Consider the following 24,634-nt stretch of genomic DNA (forward strand, 5'->3'; position numbering starts at 1 on the left):
CTGCCATGCCTTATTAAACCTGGCTGGCAAAATCTGCTGAATTACCAGGCACTTTAACAATATCACTGCGAAAGTCAATATAATGTTTATGACAAGGAATAGCACAGCAGAGTAGGGGTTAGCATAACACTATTACAGTGCCAGTGACCCGGGTTCAATTACCGTTACTGTCTATAAGGAGTTTGTATGTTCTCCCCACTGACCTTGCTGGTTTCCTTTGTATGCTCCAATTTCCTCCCATACTCCAAAGACATAAGGGTTAGTAGGTTAATTGGTCACATGGATATAATTGGGTGACGCAGGATTATTGGGCCGGAAGGGCATGTTACTGTGCTGGATCTCTAAATAAATACAAATAAATAATTTGTGCCAAGGTTAATATTTTCATTTCAGCAAATGCAGCAATTAAAATCCCTGCAGGGAAGGAACCCGATCTGGTTTATTTTCCTCCCATTTTTAAATACTCAAGGATCATTTCCCAAGTGTTTTTATTTCAAACTGATGGTTGTCAAATGATCCCTCTGGTTGTTTCAGTGACCCTGATGTGGTCGCAGTCCATGTTAGATGATATCAGTTTAAAGAGGGGCTGGGAGATGTGGTGGGCAAAAGGTGATCCAAGTCTCATAGCATCTCGATGAGGAAACACTGCCATTTGTTCATCACTGTGGAACTCAGCAGTTCATGCGGTTGGATCACTACCGAAACCTCAAGGGCATTAATTTAAAAGTTAGACAAGTCGAAAAAGGTGTCGATGTTTTAACCCAAACAAGTTACAGGAATAGAAGGTAACCGGATAAGACAGAAAGCCTGGATGGTAAGTGTGGAGTGAGAACATCTCTCTCTGATTTCTATCTTTGGGAGGCGCTTAAACTTTGCATAACACAAACAAAAATATCTATGTGCTGTCACTAAGCTATCAAACAGAAAGTGAAGCCAATCTTGACCTGGACAGTTCGCAAAAGAGCTTCAGAATCAGAAATGAGAAATCAGATTTTGTCTACTCATGGTATGAACAGAAAAGGTTTATCTTTTGCCACAAAGTTCTTTCATGCCTGAACACCAATTCAGGGCCATAAGACCACAGGACACAGGAACCGAATCAGGCCGTTCGACCCTTCCAGTCTGCTCCGCCATTCCACCATGGCTGATTATCCCCCTCAACCCCATTCCTGCTTTCTCCCCAAAACCTTTGACACCTTTACTAATCGTGTGGGCATGTGGCCAAGTGGTTAAGGCATTGGACTAGCGACCTGAAGGTCGTGAGTTCAAGCCCCAGCCGAGGGAACGTGTTGTGTCCTTGAGCAAGGCACTTAATCACACATTGCTCTGCGACGACACTGGTGCCAAGCTGTATGGGTCCTAATGCCCTTCCCTTGGACAACATTGGTGTCGTGGAGAGGGGAGACTTGCAGCATGGGCAACTGCTGGTCTTCCATACAACCTTGCCCAGGCCTGTGCCCTGGAGAGTGAAGACTTTCCAGGTGCAGATCCATGGTCTCGCAAGACTAACGGATGCCTTTACTTTACTTACTAATCAAGAACCTATCAATAAATATACACGATGACTTGGCCATCGCAGCGGTCTGTGTCACAGATTCACCACCCTTTGGCTAAAGAGATTCCTCTTCATCTTTTTCCTAAAGCTACTCTGAGGCTTTGCCCCACCATAGGAAACATCCTCTCCATGTCCACTCTATCTGGACATTTCAATATTCGATAGGTTTCAGTGAGACTCCTCATTCTTCTATATTGCAGCAAGTACGGGCCCAGAGCCATTTCATTCATTCCTGTGAATCTCCACTGGACCCTCTCCAATGCCAGCTCATCCTTTCTTAGATAAAGGGCCCAAAATCTGCTCATGATACTTCCTTAAGAACTGAGATGAGGAGGAATCTATTTTGTCAAAGGACGGTGAATATTTTCCTTAAATCACCTTGAGGTTATGGCCCGTGGTATTATCATTTTCCTCACTGGGACGGGGTTGAACTTCAAATCGGAACCCATACTGACAGGCTGAGAGATCTTAGGCTTTATTTTATTTAGAGATCCACTTCGGTAAGCACAACTCAATCAACTGGAATTGTTTGAAAAGAATGCATCAACAACCAAGGATCCTTTTAGAATTACAAGGGATTATGTTTAATTGTTTAACCACAAACAGATATTAGTCTTTTTGCACATAGTAGATAATATAAAGAAAGAATTGCAATAATATGGTTCAAAAAGACATCCCAGAACGCTTCCCCTTCCATTCCAGCCCTGATGAAGGGTCTCAGCCTGAAATGTCAACTGTTTACTCGTTTCCATAGATGCTGCCTAACCTGCTGAGTTCCTCCAGCATTTTGTGTGTGTTGGGTCAGGGGGGTTAATTGGTCACATGGGCGTAATGGAGCGGCCTGGGCTCATTGGGCAGAGCGGCCGGTTATCATGCTGAACCTCAAAGTAAACCTTTCAGGTAATGACTGAAATCTCTCACGCCTCTGTCCATAATCACCAAGCATAGCTCAGATATCACACAGGTTATTAATAACAATTATATTTCAATAACTTACAACTGGAATCATTTACAACAAGATTCTGTTTGCAATAGCATCAGAATAAGGAAGTATACTAATGACCAGACAATGGTTGTGATTATTTCTCTAATTTTCCACACCTCCATTCCCTCTTATTCCACTCCCCACTCTGGCTCCCCTCTTACCTCACCTCTTTTCCTCACCTGTGAATCACCGTCTGCTGGTGCCAATCCTCCTTCCCTTTCCCTCGTGGTCCGCTCTACTCTCCTTATCAGATTACTTCTTCTTTAGCCCTTTGGCTTTTTCCGCCTATCACCTCCCAGCTTCTTACTTCACTCCTCCTCCCCTACCCACCTGACTTCATCTATCACCTTTTGGCTTGTACTCCTTCCTCTCCCCCACCTTCTTATTCCATCTTCTTCTCCCTTCCTTCCCTTCCTGATGGAGAGTCCTGGCCTGAAGCATCCATTGTTTATTCATTTCCTTGGATGCTCGCTGACCTGTTGAGTCCTTCCAGCATTTTGTATGCATTACTTTGTATCTCCAGCATCTGCAGAATGTAAACACGATGAATTCTGCAGATGCTGGAGATGATGTGTGTTATCTGAAGAATATCTTGTGTTTGTGACTATTTTATTAAGTTCTTTGAACTTGTGATCCTATGCTGAGAGTTCGTTAAAAATTAACCAAAGTAACGCTTCTGCAGCCCGGGAAAAAAAGGGTGCCATTGCCAGGTGTTAAGGAAGCGTTGTTATTCACCTGAAAAGATCACCAAACTTGCTTCTTAGGTGGCTGCAGGATACGTAAAGGTCGTACAGGTAGGCCAGGATGCACCTTTCAGGAGAGGAACATTCTGAAGGATTGACAACGTGCTTTACTACCCCACAGAGTCTGCAAGAAAGAAGACGTAAAAAGGAAATCAGAAGAATCAGTCTGTGGATTGAAAAAAATCAATTCAACCTATTCTTGATTCCTCACCTACCATTTCAGATCTTTTAGTAGTCAGTGCTGGCAGGAAGTGTTAGAAATACTTAGTCATTCAGGCTGCGTCCGAGGATTTAGAAAAAAAAGGTTAAACATTGGCAAGCTCCGTTTGGATCAAGCTCTGAAACCGTGAACCTTTCTGTCTCACACTCATACCATTTGTAGTACGGATTTGCTTACAGCTGTGCTATCCTGATCACTGTTTAAATCTAAAGGTACAGTGAAAAACTTTGTTCTGCATGTCATCCAGTTCACCACATTGATACATTGAAGTAATACAGGGAAAAACAATACCAGAATGTAGAACATCGTGTTATTTACAGAGAGAGTGCAGTGCAGGTAGACAATGAGGTACAAGGTTGTCCCTTTAGGACAGGGATTGAGGAGAAATTTCTTTAGCCTGAGAGTGGTGGGTCTGTGGGTGGCTATGGAGGACAAGTTATTGGGTATACTTAATGTAGAGGTTGACAGGTTTTTGATTAGTAAGGGTGTTAAAGGTTACGAGGAGGTTGAGGGGGATAATAAATCAGCATGATTGTAAGGTGAAGCAGGCTCTGTAGGCTAAATGGTCTAATTCTGCTCCCATGTCTTCTGATTTGTTATGGTCTAAGGCCATGATAAGGTGGCTTGTGAGGACAAAAGTCCATCTTATTGTTCAAGAGGCTCCTTCAAATGTCTGATAACACGCGGGATAGAAGTTGTTCTTAAGCCTGGTGGAGTGTGCTTTGAGGCTTTTGTATGTACCGCCAAGTGTTGGCGCGTGGCCAAGTGGTTAAGGCATTCCACTAGTGACCTGAAGGTTGCTAGTTCGAGCCCCAGCCAAAGCAGCGTGTTGTGTCCTTGAGCAAGGCACTTAATCACACAGTGCTCTGCGACGACACTGGTGCCAAGCTGTATCGGTCCTTGCCCTTCCCTTGGACAACATCGGTGTCGTGGAGAGGGGAGACTTGCAGCATGGGCAACTGTCGGTCTTCCATACAACCTTGTCCAGGCCTGCGCCCTGGAGAGTGAAGACTTTCCAGGCGCGGATCCATGGTCTCACAAGACTAATGGATGCCTTTATAGTTCGAGCCTTGACTGAGGCAGAATGTGTGTCCTTGAGCCACACACTGCTCTGCGACGACACTGGTGCCAGGCTATAAGGGTTCTTGGACAACATCGGTGGCGTGGAGAAGGGAGACTTGCAGCTTGGGCAACTGCTGGTCTTCCATACAACCTTGCCCAGGCCTGTGCCCTGGAAACCTTCCAAGGCGCAAATCTATGGTCTCATGAGACTAACGGATGCCTATATGTACTGCCAATGGAAAGAGGGGTGAACAGGGAATGTCCAGGGTGGTTGGAGGTCTTTGATCATGTTGCCTGCTTAATGAATGCAGTGAGAAATGTAGACCGCAAAGTGAGCTGGGCCCTCAACTCTCTTCAGTTTCTTGTGGTCCAGGGCACAGTAGTTCCCATAGCAAACTATGAGGCATCCAGATAAGATGCTTTCTGTGGTGCTTCGATAAATATTGGTGAGGGTCAATATGGACATGCCAATTTTTCTCATCATCCTAAGGAAGTATTCTGCTCCTAGTGCTTCCTAATTCTGCTCCTATGCCTTATGGTCTAAGGTCTTATGGAAGTAATTGATAGTCATGGAGACTGACTCCAATCCAAAATCCAAATGCTGCTTAAATAGTATCATTCTTCTGTATCTACAGCACGTTGAAGATAAGCTTGACCTATGTTATGAGATATGAAGTATTAAGCTCTATAAAGTGAAATCGAATGAGAAGAGTATCACATCAAATGAAAGACTTAGAAGTAGACAAACGGGTGGTTATTGAGTCAGTGAGCAGAGGTGAACACATTCAGTGAATGGTAACCCATGACTAAGACACTGATTCCTTTGGGAGAGTGAAAGAGGAAACCAACTTTCATCAGGAATCTGGGGTGCAGAGGGAAGCATGGACAATGGTGGGGGTGGGAGGGGACAAGGGGGGGATGTGGTGGACAGACGGTGACAAGAATGGACAGCTGTGACTGAAGAGCAATATCTTTTTGTTAAAAGTTGCTGAGTTCAGTCTGTGTGATGGAGACTGATCCAAATCAGTCGGCGCGGTAGCATAGCAGTTAGTGTAACACTACTGCAAGACCAGCAACCCCGGTTCAATTCCTGCTACTGTCAGTAAGGAGCTTGTACATTCTCCCTGGGACTGTGTGGGATTCCTCCGGATGCTCCGGTTTCTGCCCACATTCCAAAGAGGTTTGGGTTATTAGGTTAATTGTTCACATGGGTGGTGGTGTGGAATCCTGGGTTGGTAGGGACTGCTACACGTATCTCTAAAACAAATTTAAAAATAAGCTTGACAATATTGAACTCTTTTTTTCTCACTTCATTACCCGACTGCTGCAACATTTCTAGCTTTTTACATCATTAACAACACTAATTTTTTTCTCGGGAACCTAAGACACCGAGAGGAGATCTGAGAGGAGCTTAGAAAATTTATGTGAGACACCAATCTTTTCCAAAAGTTAGAACTGTTTAATTCTAGAGGGTATTGAGTTCTATGGTAGTGTGCGGTTAGTATGATGCTATTACACCTGGGGCGTCAGAGTTTGGGGTTCAATTCCCACTGCTGCCTGTAAGGAGTTTATACGTTCTCCCCACTGAAGTGAATTGAATTGAATGATCTTTATTGTCATTATACAGAGGTACAATGAAACTCTGTTTGGCTTCCTCTCAGGCGATTAAATAAAGCAGTAGATAAAAACAAGACAGTAATAGAAAAACAGTATTAAATAGATAAGTAGCAGAAAATAAGTAGCAGCAGCACCAGAATATCACAGTAATGCACAAAGTGCCGTTAGTGCAAGTATTTGAGTCCTTGTGTGTGCATGTGTGTGCTCACAGTTTCAATCATTGTTCTGTGGGAGTGGTGTGATGGAGGCCACAGCTCTGGGATAGAAGCTGTTCCTCAGTCTATTTGTTCTGGCTTTTAGTGTCCTGAACCCTTTGCTGAACGGCAGCGGGTCAAACAGGGAGTGGCCGGGGTGTGTGGTGTCTCTGGTTATGCTGATTGCTTTCCTCCTGAGTCTGCTGGAATAGATGGTGTCCAGTCCTGGGAGCTCCATCCTGACAATTCGCTGGGCCGCCTTCACCACGCGATGCAGGTCTTGTCGCTCAGCGGCTATGCAGCTGGCATACCACACTGCGGCGCTGTTGGTCAGGATGGTTTCGATTGTGCTTCTAAGAGGAGAAGATGGCGCCACAATGGCAGTGCGCGCGGCCTCTCCGGTGAATGATATCTGTATCTGTCAAGTAGGGGACCATGCACAATTCTGATTTGATAGAGACAGACATGAGAGTACGGAGGAACATCTGGAAAACTTCTGAAATGCCCACTTCGCTGCCGCTGCTACTGTGTGGTAACCGGAATCTCCGGAGCAGAAGGCACCGAATCCTCGGCTTTGCTTGTTTCAGTGGCCGGGGCGAGGCCGAAGGTGCTTGGCAGAGGATGGCGCTCGGGAGGCTGTATCGGAGGGGCTGGTCGGAGGCTCGAAGTTTTCGGATGGATGGACTCAGTGTTGGCTGTGGTCGGTTGCTTCCAAGGCATCGACAAGTTGACGGTGCCAGGAGGTTTATGGCAGGGAGTTTCTCCCTTTTGCCACCTGCTATCGGGGACTCGGGAGTCGATCGACTCGGGGACTTTGAGACTTTTTTTTACTGTGCTCATGGTTTGTTCTTCATCAAATTATGGTATTGTTTTGCACTGCTGTAACTATATAATTATTCGGTTCTGTCAGTGTTAGTCTTTGGTTTGTCCTGTTTTTCTGTGATATCACTCCGGAGAAACATTGTATCATTTCTTAATGCATGTATGCATTTCTAAATGACATTAAAAGAGGACTGACTGTTCTCATAATCTAATTAGAAGTTAAGCAACAGCTTTTGTGGGAGTTTGGCCTGTTTCAGTTTTCTGAGGAAGAAGAGTCTTTGTTGTCCCTTTTTTACAAGCAACAAGGTGTTAGTGGTCCACATCAGCTGTTTTGACAACATAATTCCAAGGAACTTTAGATTTTCCACACTTTTCACTACCTCTCCATGTATATGGAGGGGGGTGTGTACTCTGACCTTTGATCTCCTGAAGTCAATGATCATCTCTTTTGTTTTAGAAGTGCTAAGGACCAGGTCGTTGTCCTTACACCATTCCGTCAAATGATCCACTTCAAGCCTGGAGGCTGTTTCGTCCTCATCCGAGATCAGGCTAACCACTGTGGTATCGTCCACAAATCTCATTACGGAGTTTCCTCCAGGGGCTCTGGTTTCCCCCCACAGTCCAAAGACGTAGGGCAGTTAGTAGGGTAATTAGTCATTGTAAATCATCCTGTGATTAGACTAGGGTTAAATATGTGGTTTGCTGGGCAGTGTGGCTCGTTGGACCAGAAGGTCCTGTTCCATGCTGTATCTCTAAAAAAGGATAAAGTGAGGTGGGAGACGTGTTTAAAGGAGATGTACGGGACAAGATTTTGTTTCACACAGGGAGTGGCGGCTGCCTAGAATGGGGTGTTGATGGAGGGAGATGTAATGGTGGTATTCAAAAAGCTTTTAGATAGGCTCATGGATGTTGGGGGAATGGAGGCACGTGGATCATGTACAGATATAAGGATTAGTTCGATCTGGCATCGTGGCACAGATATTGTGGGCCGAAGGGCCTGTTCCTATGCTGTAATGTTCTATAACCAACTTTTGACTGCAACCATGACTGACCTTTGCACACCAAAGAATCTGCGGAAATTTCAGAGATCAGAGATTCATAACTCACTACAATGCAGTTTGGTTCATCTTATCCGTGCTGAGCTATTAATCTGTCTAGTCCCATCGACCTGCACCCAGACCATAGTCCGCCATACCCCTCCCATCCACGTACCTATCCAAATTCCTCTTAAATATTGAAATCGAACCTGCATCCACCACATCCGCTGGCAGCTCACTTCACACTCTCGACACCTTCAGAGTGAAGAAGTTCCCCCTCGTGTTCCCCTTGAACATTTTCACCTTTCACCCTCAAACCATGACCTCTAGTTCTAGTCTCATCCAACCACGGTGGAAAAAGCCTGCTTGCATTTACCCCATCTGTACCCCTTATACAACAAAACTCCAAAGCTCACCCTTCAAACACTTGTGCTGTCTGGTCGGGATTGAGCACGAGGCAGGAATGGTAACGTCGAAGCACTGCCACAATGCACAGACACAGCCCTGTGGTGTAGCTCCCAGCCAGACTTGACGACTTCAGCAACAGCTCTGCTTCCACCACACTTAATTCATTCAGCAACTGAGGCATTAAACACACAGGATTAGAGCATGTGATATGCAACCGACACATTTCAAACTTCCAGAATTCACGATTCAGACTTCAGCAGCAGTACGGAGCCCAGCTGTGGACAGTGCATTTCAGGGTGTGAAAGTTTTGTAGGGGAGGAAGGATTGTTGGAATGGGAGTGGGGATGAGGGACTTCAGTTATGTAGAGAGATGGGGGGAGCCATTTTCTGAAAAAAACAGAGAAACTTCAAAGAAGCGTTATCAGAGATTCTAAAAACTGCGAAGGATTTTGATAGGGACACGAGAGACTGCAGATGCTGGAACCTGGAGCAACACACTGAACACTGGAGGAACTCAGTGGGTTGGGCAGCATCTATGGAGGGAGATGGACAGTCAATGTTTCAAATGTCCAGATGAAGAGACTCGATAAGAAATATTGACCGTCCATTTCTCTCCATAGATGCTGTCCTGAAGGATTTTGATAGCGCAGATAACAAGTCATTTCCAATGCAACACACAAGACACTGGAAGAACTCCAAGCCCCTCTAGTGTTTAGCCTGTTGCTCCCAATTCCAGTGTCTGCAGTCTCCTGTGCCTTTGAAGTACTTCCAATGAGTGGACGGCCAACAACCAGAGAACGCAGTTCTGACACTTTCCAGAGGTGAGAGCAAAAGTCTTTTTTTTTGTCATACAAGTTGGCGACACAGCTAGCAGAACTGCATCCACACAGCTCCAGAGACATGGGTTTAATACTGACCTCTGGTTTTGTCTGTGTGGAGTCAGCATGTTCTCCCTGTGACCACGAAGGCTCACTCCAGCTGTTCTCATTTCCTCTCACATTCCAAAAACGTGCGGATTGATAAGTTAATTAGCTGCTAGACCTAAGCCATATAGAGTCACACAGCATAGAAACAGGCCACTCAGCCCAACTGGTCTAGACTGACCAAGATGCCTCATTCAAGCTAGTCCCATTTGGCCAAACTTGACCCATAAACTTCTAAACCTTTCCAATCTGTGTACCTGTCCAAATGTTCTTTAAAAATTGCTATTAATCCTGCCTCGACTACATCCTCTTCCACATAGATAGAAACACCTGTGTAAAAAGATCTTCATAATCGTTTCCCTTCCCATCTTAAACCTTTAGTCCTTGATACCCCAACTTTGGAAAAAAGACCAAGTGTGTTCACTCCACCAAACCAATGTCCCTCATGATTTTATGTATGTCTGTAAGATTACATATCAGTCTCCAACACTCCAAAGGATAAAAACTTAATCTGTCCGACTTTTCCCTATAACTCAGCACCTCAAATCCTGTCAACATCCTTGTAAATATTTTCTTCACTCTTTCCAGTTTAATAATATATTTCCTATGGCAGAACAACCAAAACTGAACACAATACTCCACATGTGACCTCAGCAGGGCCCTGTTCAACTACACGATAACCTCTCCACATTTAGACTCAATGTATGACTTATGAAGGCCAGCATGCTAAACGCCTTCCTCACCACTCTGTATAGCTGGGGCTCCACTTTATGGGAAATACATACTTGCACTCTTAGTTTCTACAACACTCACTAGAGCCTTACCATTCACTATGGAAGTTCTACCTGGATCTGACTTTCCAAAATGCAACACCTCCCACTCATCTAAGTTAAAATCCATTTGCCATTCCAGCTGATCAAGACACTGTAATTTCGATAATCTTCTTCATTGTCCACTATACCACTTATTTCATGTCATCTGCAAACTTACCAACTGTGCCCCGTACAGTCTTATTCAAATCATTAACATCAATGTCAAACTACAGTGGGCCCAGTACCAGCTGCTGAGACACACCACTAGTCACAGGCTTCCAGTAGGGAAATAACATTCTACCATTGCTCTCTTGCTTTCCAGCATCAAGCCAGTGTACCCCCACCATTTTAAGAACCTGTACCCCAGGACAATAAGCTGCCAGACTTGTTCTACCCTTAGCTCTGTTTCCATAATGGCTATAATATCCCAGTCCCAGGTCGCTATCCAAGCCCAGAGTGCACCCACCTTACCTGACAGACATCTTGCATTGAAATGAATATAATTTAACCCTATTGGCTTTCTCTGTTCCTGACCTTTCTCCTGTCTGTCAAATCTATTCAATTTGCTATCACTTTCTAGCCTCTTATTTACAACTCTGCTGACTGGGATCCTACCCCGCTGCCAATTTAGTTTAAACCCACACCAGTAACACCACCAAATCTATCTGCCAGGATAATAGCACTGCCCCCGCCCCCCACTTCAACAGGTGTAATCTGTCTCTCTTGTACAAATCACCTCTGCCCCAGAAGCAATCTCAATGGTCTAGAAATCTGAATTCCTGGCCCCTACACCAATTTATCGGCCACACATCCCTTTGCCATGTCCTCCAATTCTTACCCTCACATGCACTTGGCATCAGAAGTAGAGTTATAGAAGAGCCACGGAGCACTACAGCACAGAAACAGGCCCTTCGGCCAATCTAGTCTGTGCCAAATTATTATTATGCCTAGTTCCATCGACCTGCACCTGGTCAATAGCCTTCCATTCCCTTCCCATTTATGTACCTATCCAAACTTGTCTTGGATGTTGAATTCGAACAGGCATCCACCACTCCTGCTGGCAGCTCATTCCACACTCAATCCAGAGATTAATACACTGAAGTCCTGCTGCTTCTAAGTTCTTCGCCGACTCCCTATAATCACTCCATAGGACCTATGTACTTTGCTACCTATGTACTTTGTGCCCATGTGTACAATAACTTCTGGATGTTCACCCTCCCCATGAAAAAGGTTTGACAGCAGTTTTCCCAAAGGGGACTTGATGCAGAATAACAATTCAGAATCAGCTTCTTCTCCTCCACCATCAGATTTCTGGATGGTCCATTAACCCAGAAACACTAACTTGTTATTTCTTTTTTTTGCACTTTATTTAACTAAGAGCATTTTACACTCAGTGGCCACTTTATTAGGTACACCTGTAATACTTGTTAATGCAAATATTTAATCAGCCAATCATGTGGCAGCAACTTGAAGCATAAACACAGGCAGACATGGTGAAGAGGTTCAATTGTTGTTCAGATTAGACATCAGAATGGGGAATAAATGTGATCTAAGTGACTTTGACCATAATTGTTGGTGCCAGACAGGGTAGCTTGAGTATCTCAGAAACTGCTAATCTTCTGGGATTTTCACACACAACAGTTTCTAGTGTTTACAGAGAATGCTGCGAAAAACAAAATAACATCCAGTAGCTGGTAGTTCTGCAGGTGAAAACACCTTATTAATGAGAGAGGTCAGAGGAAAATGGCCTGATGGGTTCAAGCTGAGAGGAAGGTGCCAGTAACTCAAATAACACTGTGTTACAACAGTGGTGTGCAGAAGCGCATCTCTGAAAGCGCAACACATCGATCCTTGAAGTGGATGGACTACAGCAGCAAATCACCACGAACATACACTCAACGGCAGGAGGGACCTCATAAAGTGGCCACTAAGTTTATGTCCTTGCATTGCTTTATTGATGCAAATCAATAATCCATGTCATGTAAAACAGAGAAAACAAACCTAAATATTGAAAGGCCTAGATAGAGTGAATGTGGAGAGGATGTTTCCTACAGTGGTGGAGTCCAGGACCAGAGAGAACAGCCTCAGAATAGAGGGGAGTCCACTCAGAACAGAGATGAAGAGGAATCTCCTTAGCCAGAGGGTGGTGAATCTGGGGATTTCATCACCACAGAGGGCTGTGGAGGACAAGTTATTGAGTATACTTAAAGTGGAGGTTGATAGGTTCTTGATTAGTCAGGGCATCAGAGGTTACGGGGAGAAGGTAGAAGAATGCCGTTGACAGGGATAATAAATGGAGCAGTCTCGATGGGCCAAATGGCCCAAGTCAGCTCTTATATCTTATGTGCTTATGGTATTATCATTATAGGTCAGAGATGTTCCATAAGTGTGCAGATTACATGTTCTACTCCCTGCAATACAACAGTGGAGAGATTGAACAGAAGTACTTCACATGAAGTGCTCTGGTGAAATGACAGAGATTAACCTAGGTTTATTTGTCACATACAATGAAATGTGCTGTTTGCATCAAATCAAATCATGCTGACAGCCTACAAATGTCACAACTCTTCCAGCACCAGCACAGCATGCCTACAGCTCACTCACCATAACCTGCAGATCTTCGGACTGTGGGAGGAAACCCGAGCACCTGGAGGAAGCCCAAGCAGTCACAGGGAGAGGATACAAATTCCTTACGGACAGCGGCGAAAATCAAACCCCAATCAGTGTTTGCTGTAAAGCGGTGCGCCAATCGCTACTCTACCGTGGTGCCCCAAGATTCTCCCAGAGTGAAACCACTTCATCATAAATCCCTGGTTTATCGCCTGAACAATCCAGATTGCAAGCTTACCTGGATAGCAAAGTCTATTAGACCGTTGATGTTAAGGGCACACTCCATCATATCGAAAATAAGCTGGATGTGATGAGCCAAAGGCAGATGGTAAGAAGTTCCTGAGGCAAAGCTTGTGATTTGTTCCAGGACATTACTGGAAATCTGTAAGAATATTAGAAATGAATACAGTGTGGTATCCTAGCAAGAGTTAGGAATTAGAAACAGGAGTTAGAAATTCAGGGTATATATCAGAAACAGTGCATATGCAGTGCCTCTAGCATTGCCAAGGACCCTTCCCATCCTTCCCACAATCTCTTTGACCTCCTACTATCGGGCACACGATACCACAGAAATAGAAACAGAACTGTCAGGCTGGGTAACGGCTTCTTCCCCCAGGCTGTTAGACTTCTTAACACCCTGCTGCCCCCCCAGCACCCATACACACAGTCTGAATGCCCTACCACCACGACCCCAACTCCCCAACTCCCCAACTCACTCTCATCCTGCCCTAGTCACTTTTCATGTTATTGCTGCTGTTTCCCACATTTAGATGACTGCTTGTTTTATTACAATCGTGTCCAGAACATTATACTGTCTTACACAAACATGCACCTCGCACTTTATGTCAACCTGACAATATTCAGGCCATGCCACTCAGAGACCTGTGCTAATTATAATTTTGTGACTGTATTTGCTATATCGTAACTATATATGCTGTGTTTTACACCTTGGCCCAGGAGGAATGAGGTTTCGTTTAGCTGTGTACATGTGTATGCTTGAATGACAATAAACTTCAACTTGAATTTCAGCACAAAACAATGTTTTCAGCACTGGTTAATCTAAGTCCTTCAGAATCGTCCCATTATTTAAGACCTCCAGTATCTACAACTGGGTGTGCTGGAACCTTTGCAAGAGCAGGTCATTCACATTCTTCATGAAAGTTTAACACAAACTGAAGTGAACACAGACAGCAACAGGGGCAGTGAACTGAAGTGCTTTATATTTATCACCCAGACGGGTAACCTGAAGCTAGGTGCCACATTTCAGTAACCCAATCTCAACAAAATGCACATTATTAAAGTCATTCTCTGAATCTTCAAGCAGAGAACTTTTACTGTAAAGCACAGAACATACAGACATAAAAGGGTTCAGCACTTTCAGTACAGGCCCTTCAGTCCATCATGTTGTGACAATCTTTTAACCTACTCCAGGATCAATATAACTTGTATTTAATATTTTAGTTGTACTTGAGTAATATTGTAAATATATTGAGTAAGCGTTCTTGCTCTCTAAATAATTTATTACAGGTTATATGTATAAATACATGAATTGCATCACACTAACGTGTAATATATGTGCAACTCGCTTAAAACAACGTACAAAGTTAGACTCGCATTCCAGGCTGTCTTGTTTTCCTTTGAATTAGTTTAACAGTTTGAAGTCAGAAAACATAACAATAACCCTTCCCTCCCACAAACAAGCTCTACTGTGGTTGACTGCAGATTTCTGCGGCATTGATGGTTTGGGTCTGGACTATTTTATTGCGTGGCTGTACCTTACTTTATGTTCTTGCTATCTTTGTATGTGCTATGTGTGCTTTGTGCTGAGCATGACTGTTGGCAACGTGTTCTGCATCTTGGCCCTGGAGTAACACTGTCTCATTTGGTTGTATTCATGCGTATTCACGTACGGTTGAACGACAGCTAAACTTGAATTGATTTTTTTCTTTCCTCTGTGTGTCTATCTAAAGCAGCAGTCCCCAACCACCGGGCCGCAGACCGGTTCCGGGCTGCAAGGCATGTGCTAACAGGCCGCGAGGAAACGAAATGATTTGGCGATATGAGTCAGCTGCACCTTTCCTCATTCCCTGTCACGCCCACTGCTGAGCCATTACGCATGCGAGGTCACTACCCACACGTCATCCATGTCAGCACAGGAGGGAGATCAACTCCTCGAACTTGCAAATGATGATGGGCTGAAAAGTATGTTGGACATAACAGCTCTGCCATCATTCTGGATCAAAGTCAAGGCTAAATATGCTGAGACAGCTACGAAAGCACTGAAGACCTTGCTTCCATTTCCAACATCATATCTCTGCGAAGCGGAGTTTTCTGCAATGAATGCAACGAAAACTAAATTGCGGAATAGACTGGACATAAGGAACCCCCTTCGAGTATCACTGTCTCCCATCACCCCTCGATAGCACCGTCTTGTTGCAGGGGACAAGTATTCAGCCCAGGGCTCCCACTGATTCAGCAATATTGGTGTGTTGCAATGATTTTATATGTTCATACAGGGAAAATATGTGCTGTGTGTTTAATATCCAAACGTTACTTAAAATGTTATGATGCTATTGACTTATGTGACATATAACCATATAACAATTACAGCACGGAAACAGGCCATCTCTGCCCTTCTAGTCCGTGCCGAACGCTACTCTCACCTAGTCCCACTGACCTGCACTCAGCCCATAACCCTCCATTCCTTTCCTGCCCATATACCTATCCAATTTTTCTTTAAATGATAATATCGAACCTGCCTCTACCACTTCTATTGGAAGTTCGTTAACACTTACTTCAAGCTCCCCTGATAATTGACATCGCTATATCCATGCAAGGAAAATATGCGCTGTGTGTTTAATATTAAATTCGTTAGATACACCCTTTTAGAAACGAAATTGAGTGTATTTGCCACTTATCACCTATATTCTGGTCGTGATTAAACCGGTCTGCAGTGCAAAAAAGGTTGGGGGCCCCTGTTTTAAGAGACTCCTGGTTGGCTACATGGAGCTTAGAAAAATAGAGGGCTATGGATAAAGCCTAGGTAGTTCTAAGGGAGGGACATGTTCAGCACAGCTTTGTGGGCCGAAGGGCCTGTATTTTGCTGTAGGTTTTCTCTGTTTCTATGTTTCTATCTGGTCTAATGTCACCTGTGTGGCTCAGTCTCAAATCTTCAGGAATACCAAATGACCTTTGGGTACACTATAAAAAGTGTTATGTATATGATAGCTGCAGTGTGGGCATGTGGCCAAGTGGTTAAGGCATTGGACTAGCGACCTGAAGGTCGTGAGTTCGAGCCCCAGCCGAGGCAACGTGCTGTGTCCTTGAGCAAGGCACTTAATCACACATTGCTCTGTGATTAATGCCCTTCCCTTGGACAACATTGGTGTCGTGGAGAGGGGAGACTTGCACCATGGACAACTGCTGGTCTTCCAAACAACCTTGCCCAGGCCTGCGCCCTGGAGAGTGAAGACCTTCCAGGCGCAGATCCATGGTCTTGCAAGACTAACGGATGCCTTATCATCATCCCAATGGTGCTGGCATTGCCTAAGACTGACTGTGTAAGAGAACAAAATAATATAATGAGGTAATTATGACTAATAATGTTCATGTGTTGCCTCATTGTCCATTCAGGAATCTGATGGTAGATCTTTGCACCATTCAGCTGTTTATCACTCATCACTATATTTAATGTTACATTTATTGTTGTAACGTACACTGCTTAGTCTGTGAGCTTCACGCAAGCAAGGTATTTCACTGCAGCCCAGTGTATAGGATAACTAATGTGAACCTAATTCAAATTATTTAACGTGAGGCCTGGTTTGCAGTAATTCCTTCAGTAGTAGCACAACGCTTTACAGTGCAGATGACAAGAGTTCAATTCCCACTGCTGCCCGTAAGGGGGTTGTGCATTCTCCCAGTGACAGCGTGGGTTTCCTCCGGATGCTGCAGTCTCCTCCTACAGTGCCAGTTGGTAGGTTAATTGGCTATTATAAATTGTCCCTTAAACTCGGATTAAAGCAGGAGATTGCTGGGCGACTTGGATCAAGGTGTGGGAGGGCCTATCCCGTGCTGCAGCTAAATAAATAAATAACATCTCCACAGGAAATGTGATTACTTGAACAAAAACTATCTGATACTTTATCATTATTCAACTGAGGTGGATTTTTTTTTATACAGCAAAGAGGGAGGAGACTGTCATGCAGGAATTGCAGTATAATCCTTCAAGATATAGCTCTGAGCTGCTGCATGATGTGTGATCATCACCAACAGCAGCTGTGGTCACCAGTTTTAATAAAGGAAGTGAAATTGAGTGCACAAGATCCCTCTTAATAATTTAGAGGATATGAATTGCATCAAGAAACTGCACAGAGCTCAGCACATCAGAAAACATAGCCTCCCCTCTGTACGTATCTCTTGCTGCCTTGGAAAAGCAAGCAGATAATCAAAGACCCCACCGTACGACATTTCAGCAGAATTAGGCCATTGGGCCCATCGATTCTGCTCCACCATCGCATCATGGCTGATTTCTTATATCAGTCAGCTACATTCTCCTAGTAACATTTGACACCCATACTAATCAAATGAACATCTGTTTTAAATATAACCAATCACTTGGCCTCCACAGCCATCTCTGGTAATGAATTCCACAGATTCACCACTCCCTGGTTAAAGAAATTCCTTGTCATTTCTGTTCTAATGGGACTTTCTTCTATTCTGAGGCTGTGCTCTGCCCTCTGGTCCCAGAGTCTCCCCATCACAGGCATTCTCTCTACCCACCAAGCTTGTTCCACTGAGAACAAGCTTGAGAATTCCTACCACCAGGCTTACACAGAGCTTCTATGCCACGGTCATCACAATCTTCAACTCTTGATTTCCCGATCTACCTCGTCATGCCCCACTGCACTTCCCCATAGCTCTTAACTCTGTACTTTGTCTACCTATTTACTACTTGTAAGTGCTTACATTGGACACGTTTGGCTGGATGGCAAGCAAAGTAAGCTTTTCACTGCATCTTAGTACATGTGACCATGATAAAACAATACCAATACCAACAGGGGTTTACAAAAAAACATGGTTTTATTTTTAGATTATAAGACCTTAAGATATAGGAGCAAAATTCGGCCATTTGACCCATCAAGTCCGCTCTGCCATTTCTTCATGGCTGATCCATTACCAATCTCCTGCCATCTCCCCGTGACCCTTCATACCCCGACGAATCAAGAATCTATCAATCTCTGCCTTAAATATACCCATTGACTTGGCTCCACAGCCACTTGTCGCAACAAATTCTAAACAGTCAATACTCTCCGACTGAAGAAATTCCTCCTCATCTCTGTTCTAAATGGACGTCCCTCAATTCTGAGGCAGTATGCCCTGGATCAGGACTCCCCAACAATAGGAAACATCCTATCTATATCTACTCTATCGAGCCCCTTAAACATCAGATAGGTTTCAATGAGATCCCCACTTATTCTTCTGAATTTCAGTGAGTACAGGCCCAGAGTCGTCAAACCTGCCTCATATGACAAGCCTTTCAATCCTGGTATCATTTTCATGAACCTCCTTTAAATCCTCTCCAGTGTTAGCACATCCTTTCTTAGTTAAGGATTTTGACAGAAGATGTGACTGGATTTCAGCATTGAGCTGTTCTATGAGGTGAAAACCGATAACAATTACATCCTTTATTTATTTATTGAGATTCAGCTCAGAATAGGCCCCTTCAGCCTTTTGAGCCATGCTGCTCTGCAACCCCAAATTAACCCTAGCTCAACCACAGGACAATTTACAACAACCAATTAACCTACTAATCCGTGTCTTTAGACTGCGGGAGGAAACCAGAGCACCTGGAGAAAATCCACGCATTCCACAGGATACAGACTCCTTATAGAGGATGGCAGGATTGAACATTGAATTCTGATGCTCCAAGCTGTAACACAGTCTTGCCTTTGTGGCCCCTGTAGTGTTCCAGTCACCCAGTGGAAAGCAGTTACTTGCCCACACCTCTTAATCTCACCAACTCTAACACCAGGAAGGCTGAAGGCAGCAGAAGTTCAAAGTATATTTATTATCAAAACTTGTGCATGTCATTATATACTACTCTGAGCTTCAATTTCTTGCAGGCATTTAGTGTAGAACAAAGAAATGCAATAGAATCAATGAAAAGCTATACACAAAGACTGACTAACAACCAATATGCAAAATATGACAAAATGCAAATACAAAAATAAAACAATTAATCAACGAAACAGTAGAAAAATAGATGAATGAACGAATAAATAAATACTACTGAGAACGTGAGTTGTAGAGTCCTGAAAAATGTGTCCATAGATTGTGGAAACAGTTCAGAGTTCAGGTGACAGAAGTTCTCCACGCCAGTTCAGAAGCCTGATGGTTGAAGGGTAATCACTGTTCTTGAGCCTGATGGAATGGGACCTAAGACTTCGTACCTATAGGAGCAGTATTCGTTCTCAATAGGAGCAGTGAGAAGAGAAAATGGCCTTGATGGTGTGGTTCTGGTGCAGAGTGAAGACTGGGGCAGAGGGACATGCAGAGGAGGAGTGGTGAATGAGTGGTAGGGGTAGGGTCCAAGGTCTACCAGCATAAAGAGAATCACTAAAAGCTTCCCATCATAAGACCATACGACCATAAGACATGGGAGTAGAATTAGGCCATTTGACCCATCAAGTCTGCTCCACCATACTGTCAGGGTTGATCCTTTTTTCCCTTTCTCAACCCCACTCCCCAGCCTTCTCCACATAAGCATTGATGCCACGTCCAATCAAGAACTTATCAAGCTCTGCGTTAAATACACCCAATGACCTGGGCTCCACAGCTGCCTCTGGTAACAAATTCCACACATTCAGCACCATCTGGCTAAAGAAATTCCTCCACATCTCTGTTTTAAATGAACGTCCCACTATCCTGAGGCTGTACCCTCTTGTCCTAGACTCACCCACCATGGGGAACACCCTTTCCACATCTACTCTGACTAGGCCTTTCAATATTCCAAAGTTTCAATGAGATCCCCTCCTCATCCTTCTAAATTCCAGTGAGTACAGACTCAGAGCCATTAAAAATTCCTCATATGATAACTCTTTCATTCCCAGAATCATCCTTGTGAATCTCCTCTGAAACCTCTCCAATGCCAGCATATCTTTTCTTAGATAAGGAGCCCAAAACTGTTCACAATACTCAAGGTGAGACCTCACCAGTGTCTTAAAAAGCCCCACCATCACATCACTGCTCTTGTATTCTACACCTTTTGAAATGAAAGCTAACATTGCATTTGCTTTCCTGCAAGTTAACCTTTAGGGTGTTCTGCACAAGAACTCCCAAGTCCTTCTGCATCACAGATTTTTGCATTTTATGCCCATTTAGAAAATAGTCTGCACATTTATTTCTACTACCAAAGAGCATGACCCTGCATTTTCCAACACTGTATTTCATTTGCCACTTTCTTGCCCATTGCCCTAATCTGTCTAAGTCCTTCTGCAGCCTACCTGTTTCCACAGCACTACATGTCCCTCCACCAATCTTTGTATCATCTGCAAACTCGGCAACAAAGCCATCTATTTCATCATCTAAATCATTTATATACAGCATAAAAAGAAGCGGTCTCAACAGTGATCCCTGCAGAACACCACTAGTCCCTGGCAACCAACCAGAAAGGATTCTTTTATTCCCACTAGCTGCCTCCTACCAATCAGCCAATACTCTAACCATGTCAGTAACTTTCCTGTTTACTATGGGCTCTTAACTTGGTAAGCAGCCTCATGTGTGGCATCTTGTCAAAGGCCTTTTAAAAGTCCAAATATACAACATCCACTACATCCTTTATCTATCCTACTTGTAATCTCCTCAAAGAATTCCAACAGGTTCGTCAGGCAAGATTTTCCCTTAAGAAAACCATGCTGACTTTGTCGTTTCTTGTCCTTTGTCACCAAGTACTCCATAGCCTCATCCTTAGCAATTGACTCCAACATTTTCCCAAACACTGAGGTTGGGCTAACAAGTCTCTCCGTTCCTTTCTGCTGCCTCCCTCTTTTTTTAAAGAGTGGAGTGACATTTGCAATTTTCCAGTCCTCCAGAACCATACCAGAGTCCAACAATTTTTGAAAGATCATTACTAATGCCTCCACAATCTCTATCTCTACCTCTTTCAGAACCTTAGGGTTGATCTGGTCTGGGTGACTTATGTACCCTTATGTCTTTCAGCTTCTTGAGCATCTTCTCCCTTGTAATAGTAACTGCACTCTCTTCTCCCCCATCACACCCTTCAACATCTGGCACACTGCTTGTGTCTTTTACAATGACAGCTAACGCAAAGTACTCATTTAGTTCACCCGCCATCGCCTTGTCCCAAAGGTATTATTTCTTTGGCTTCATTTTCCGGGGGTACTATATCCACTCTCATCTCTCTTTTATTTTTATATACTTGTAAAAGCTTTTACTATCCACTTTGATATTGTTTGTTAGCTTGCTTTCATATTTCATCTTTTCCCTCCTAATCATTCTTTTAGTTGCTCTCTGTAGGTTTTTAAATGCTTCCCAATCCTCTATCTTCCTGCTAGTTTTTGCTTTTTGTATGCCCTCTCTTTTGTTTTTACAATAGTTTTGATTTTCCTTGTCAGCCACAGTCATACGATTTGCCATTTGAGTATTTCTTCATTTCTGGAATACATCTATCCTGCACCTTCCTCAATTTTCCCAGAAACTCACGTCATTGCTGCTCTGCTGTCATCCCTGCCAGCATGTCCTTTCAATGAACTTTGGCCATCTCCTCTCTCATACCACTCTAATTTCCTTTACTCCACTGAAATACTGCTATGTCAGACTTTACTTTCTCCTTATCAAATTTCAAGTTGAACTCAATCATATTGTGCTGCCTCCTCAGGGTTCCTTTATCTTAAGCTCCCTAACTGTCTCCAGTTCAATATATATCACTCATACCAGTATAGCTGTTTGCCTAGAATGCTCAACAACAAATTGTCTAAAAACCCATCTTGTAGGCTTTCAACAAAACCACTCTCTCGAGGTCTATTACCAACCTGATTTTCCCAATCGTCCTGCATGTTGAAATCTCCCAAGACTATCATAACATTGCCTTTTGACACTCCTTTTCGATTTCCTTTTTTAATCTGTGGTCCACATCCCAGCAGCTGTTGGGAGGCCTGTATACAACTGCCATCAGGGTCCATTTTGCCTTGAAGTTTCTTAACTCAACCCACAAGGATTCAGCATCTTCTGATCCTACGTCACATCTTTCTAATGATTTGAAGCCAATTTTTTACCAGCAGAGCCACACTCCTATCCTTCTGATAGAACATGTAGCCTTGGACATTCAGCTCCCAACTACAACCACCCTTCAGCCATGATTCAGTGATGGCCACAACATCATACCCGATAATCTGTAAATGTGCAGCAAGATCATCCAGCTTACTTCTTATACTCTGTGCATTGAGAAATAACACATTGCTACCCTTTTTGATTCTGCATCCCTAATGCACAGATACTCACCTTGCTGGCTGCAATTTTGTCTGATCATCTGCCTGCCCTTCCTGACAGTCAGACTGCACTCTATCTTTGCTTTCTTACCATCTGTTCTACCCTAAGCCCCTTCACTCCGGTTTCCAACAACCCCCCCCCCACCCACTAAATTAGATTAAGACCTCCTCAACAGCTCCAACAAACCTGCCCACAAGAATTTTGGTATCTCTTGGGTTCAGGTGCAACCCATCACTTTTGTACAGGTCATACCTCCCCCAGAAGAGATCCCAATGATCCAGGAACCTGAAGCCCTGCCCCCTGCACCAGCTTCTCAGTCATGCACTTATCTGCCAAATCATCCTGTTTCTACCCTCACTGGTGCGTGACTCAGGGAGCAATCCAGAACTTAGCACCCTGGAGGTCCCGCTCCTCAGCTCTCTGCCTAGCTCTCCAAATTCTCTCTTCAGGTCCTCATTGCTTTTCCTTCCTATGTCTTCGGTACCAATATGTACCAAGCCAACTGGCTGCTCTCCCTCCCTCTCTAAAATGCTGTGGACGCGATCCAGGATGTCCCTGACCCTGGCACCTGGGAGACAACATACCATCTGGGTGTCCTGTCCACGTCCACAGAATCTCCTGTCTGTTCCTCTGACTACTGACTCCCCTATCACTTCCGCTCCCCTCTTTTCCCTCTTCCCCTTGCGCACCAGAGACCCATGCTCAGTTCTAGTAACTTGCTCTCCATGAGGTTATCCTTATTATTACCATGAGGTTATCCTTATTATTGAGTGGAATGGCAACAGGAGTGCTCTGCGCTAACTGCCTATTCACATTTCCATTTCTCCTGACAGTCGCCCAGCTACTCGCCTCCTGCGACTTCGGGGTGACTACTTCCCGGTAAATCTGATCAATTAACTCTCCCGTACAAGCCGAAGGTCTTCAAGAAGCTGCAGCTGGATGCACTTCACGCAGATATAGTTCCCTGGGAGACTCTGGATCTCCCAGGACTCCAGCATCCAGCATAAAGAACACGCAGTGGCCATTTACTACACTAGCTATAGTGAGAGAAAAAAAAGGGAGACCTCAACAGAAACTTACCCAGAGCCAATGCCTCTTTGAAGCTGGAGCCCCCTTGGAGCCAACGCCTGACACTCCCCCTCTCACCACTGGTCTACTCCCAACAATAGCCACCCCACTTGTCCTTTTTGTATTTTTCCTTAATTCGCTGTACTCTGCTCCCACTGCTGGAATGAGCCCAAATACCCATGAAGCTCTCCTTTTAAACAAATGTTAAACTTCCTTTTGTTAACGTCAAAGCTTCCTGGTGTTCTTTGGAGCACTGGAGTCAGAGGGGCAACATTATAAAAGTGTATAAAATTCTGAGGGGTGTAGCTAGAGTGAATGCACACAGGAATAGAAAACTAGACGGCAAGTTTTGGGAGAAGGGAAAACTTTAAGGGGGATCTGAGGGGCAACTTCTTCATGAAGAGGGTGCTGCATGGATAGGATGGGCTCTCAGAGCAAGTGGCTGAGGCAAGTCTAATAACAACATCTAAGGGTTTTCTCTTTGGAGTGAAGGAGGATGAGAGGTGACTTGACGGAGGTGTATAAGATACCAGGAGGTACAGATCGAATGGACAGCCAGCACCATTTTCCAAGGGTGGCAGTGACTAAATGAGAGGACATAATTTTAAGGTGATTATAGGAAAGTATAGGATGGATGTCAGAGGTAGGTTTTCATACAGAGTGGTGAGTGCATCGAATACAATGCCGGGGTTGTGATGCTGGCAGATACATTAAGAACATTTAATGGACTATTGGATAGGTACATGGATGAACGATCATGGGGGGGGGGGGCTATGTGGGAGGAAAGTATCAGATTGCTCTTGTAGCAGGTTAAAAGATCAGCACAGCAACGTGGGCCAAAAGGCCTGTACAGGGCTGTACTTTTCTACGTTCTATTGACAACATTTAAAAGACGTGTGGCCATCTACATTAAGAGGAAAAGTCTGGAGGGTTATGGATCAAACAAGGGCAAATAGAATGCGGTTAGATGGGCATCTTGGTTGGCATGGACAAGCTGGGCAGAAAGCCTGGTAGCATAGTGGTTAGCGCAACATTTTACAATGCCAGAGATCAGCAATCGGGGCTCAATTC

General features: G+C 44.2%; 1 protein-coding gene across 4 annotated transcripts in view; it reads right to left on the minus strand.

Annotated features, from left to right (window-relative positions):
- LOC140196181 (mediator of RNA polymerase II transcription subunit 12-like protein) overlaps positions 1-24,634 on the minus strand; it is a 720,072-nt gene that overhangs the window by 186,493 nt on the left and 508,945 nt on the right. For all 4 annotated transcript variants that reach the window (XM_072254957.1, XM_072254955.1, XM_072254956.1 and 1 more), the window contains exons 19-21: positions 13,227-13,370; positions 8,652-8,815; positions 3,276-3,407 (exon numbers count right to left, since the gene is read on the minus strand). In XM_072254957.1, coding sequence (XP_072111058.1) covers positions 3,276-3,407; positions 8,652-8,815; positions 13,227-13,370 — 440 coding nt within the window. The remainder of the gene's footprint in view (positions 1-3,275; positions 3,408-8,651; positions 8,816-13,226; positions 13,371-24,634) is intronic.

Source organism: Mobula birostris, chromosome 4, assembly GCF_030028105.1.
Source record: "Mobula birostris isolate sMobBir1 chromosome 4, sMobBir1.hap1, whole genome shotgun sequence".
In the NCBI taxonomy this organism is placed as follows: Eukaryota; Metazoa; Chordata; class Chondrichthyes; order Myliobatiformes; family Myliobatidae; genus Mobula; species Mobula birostris.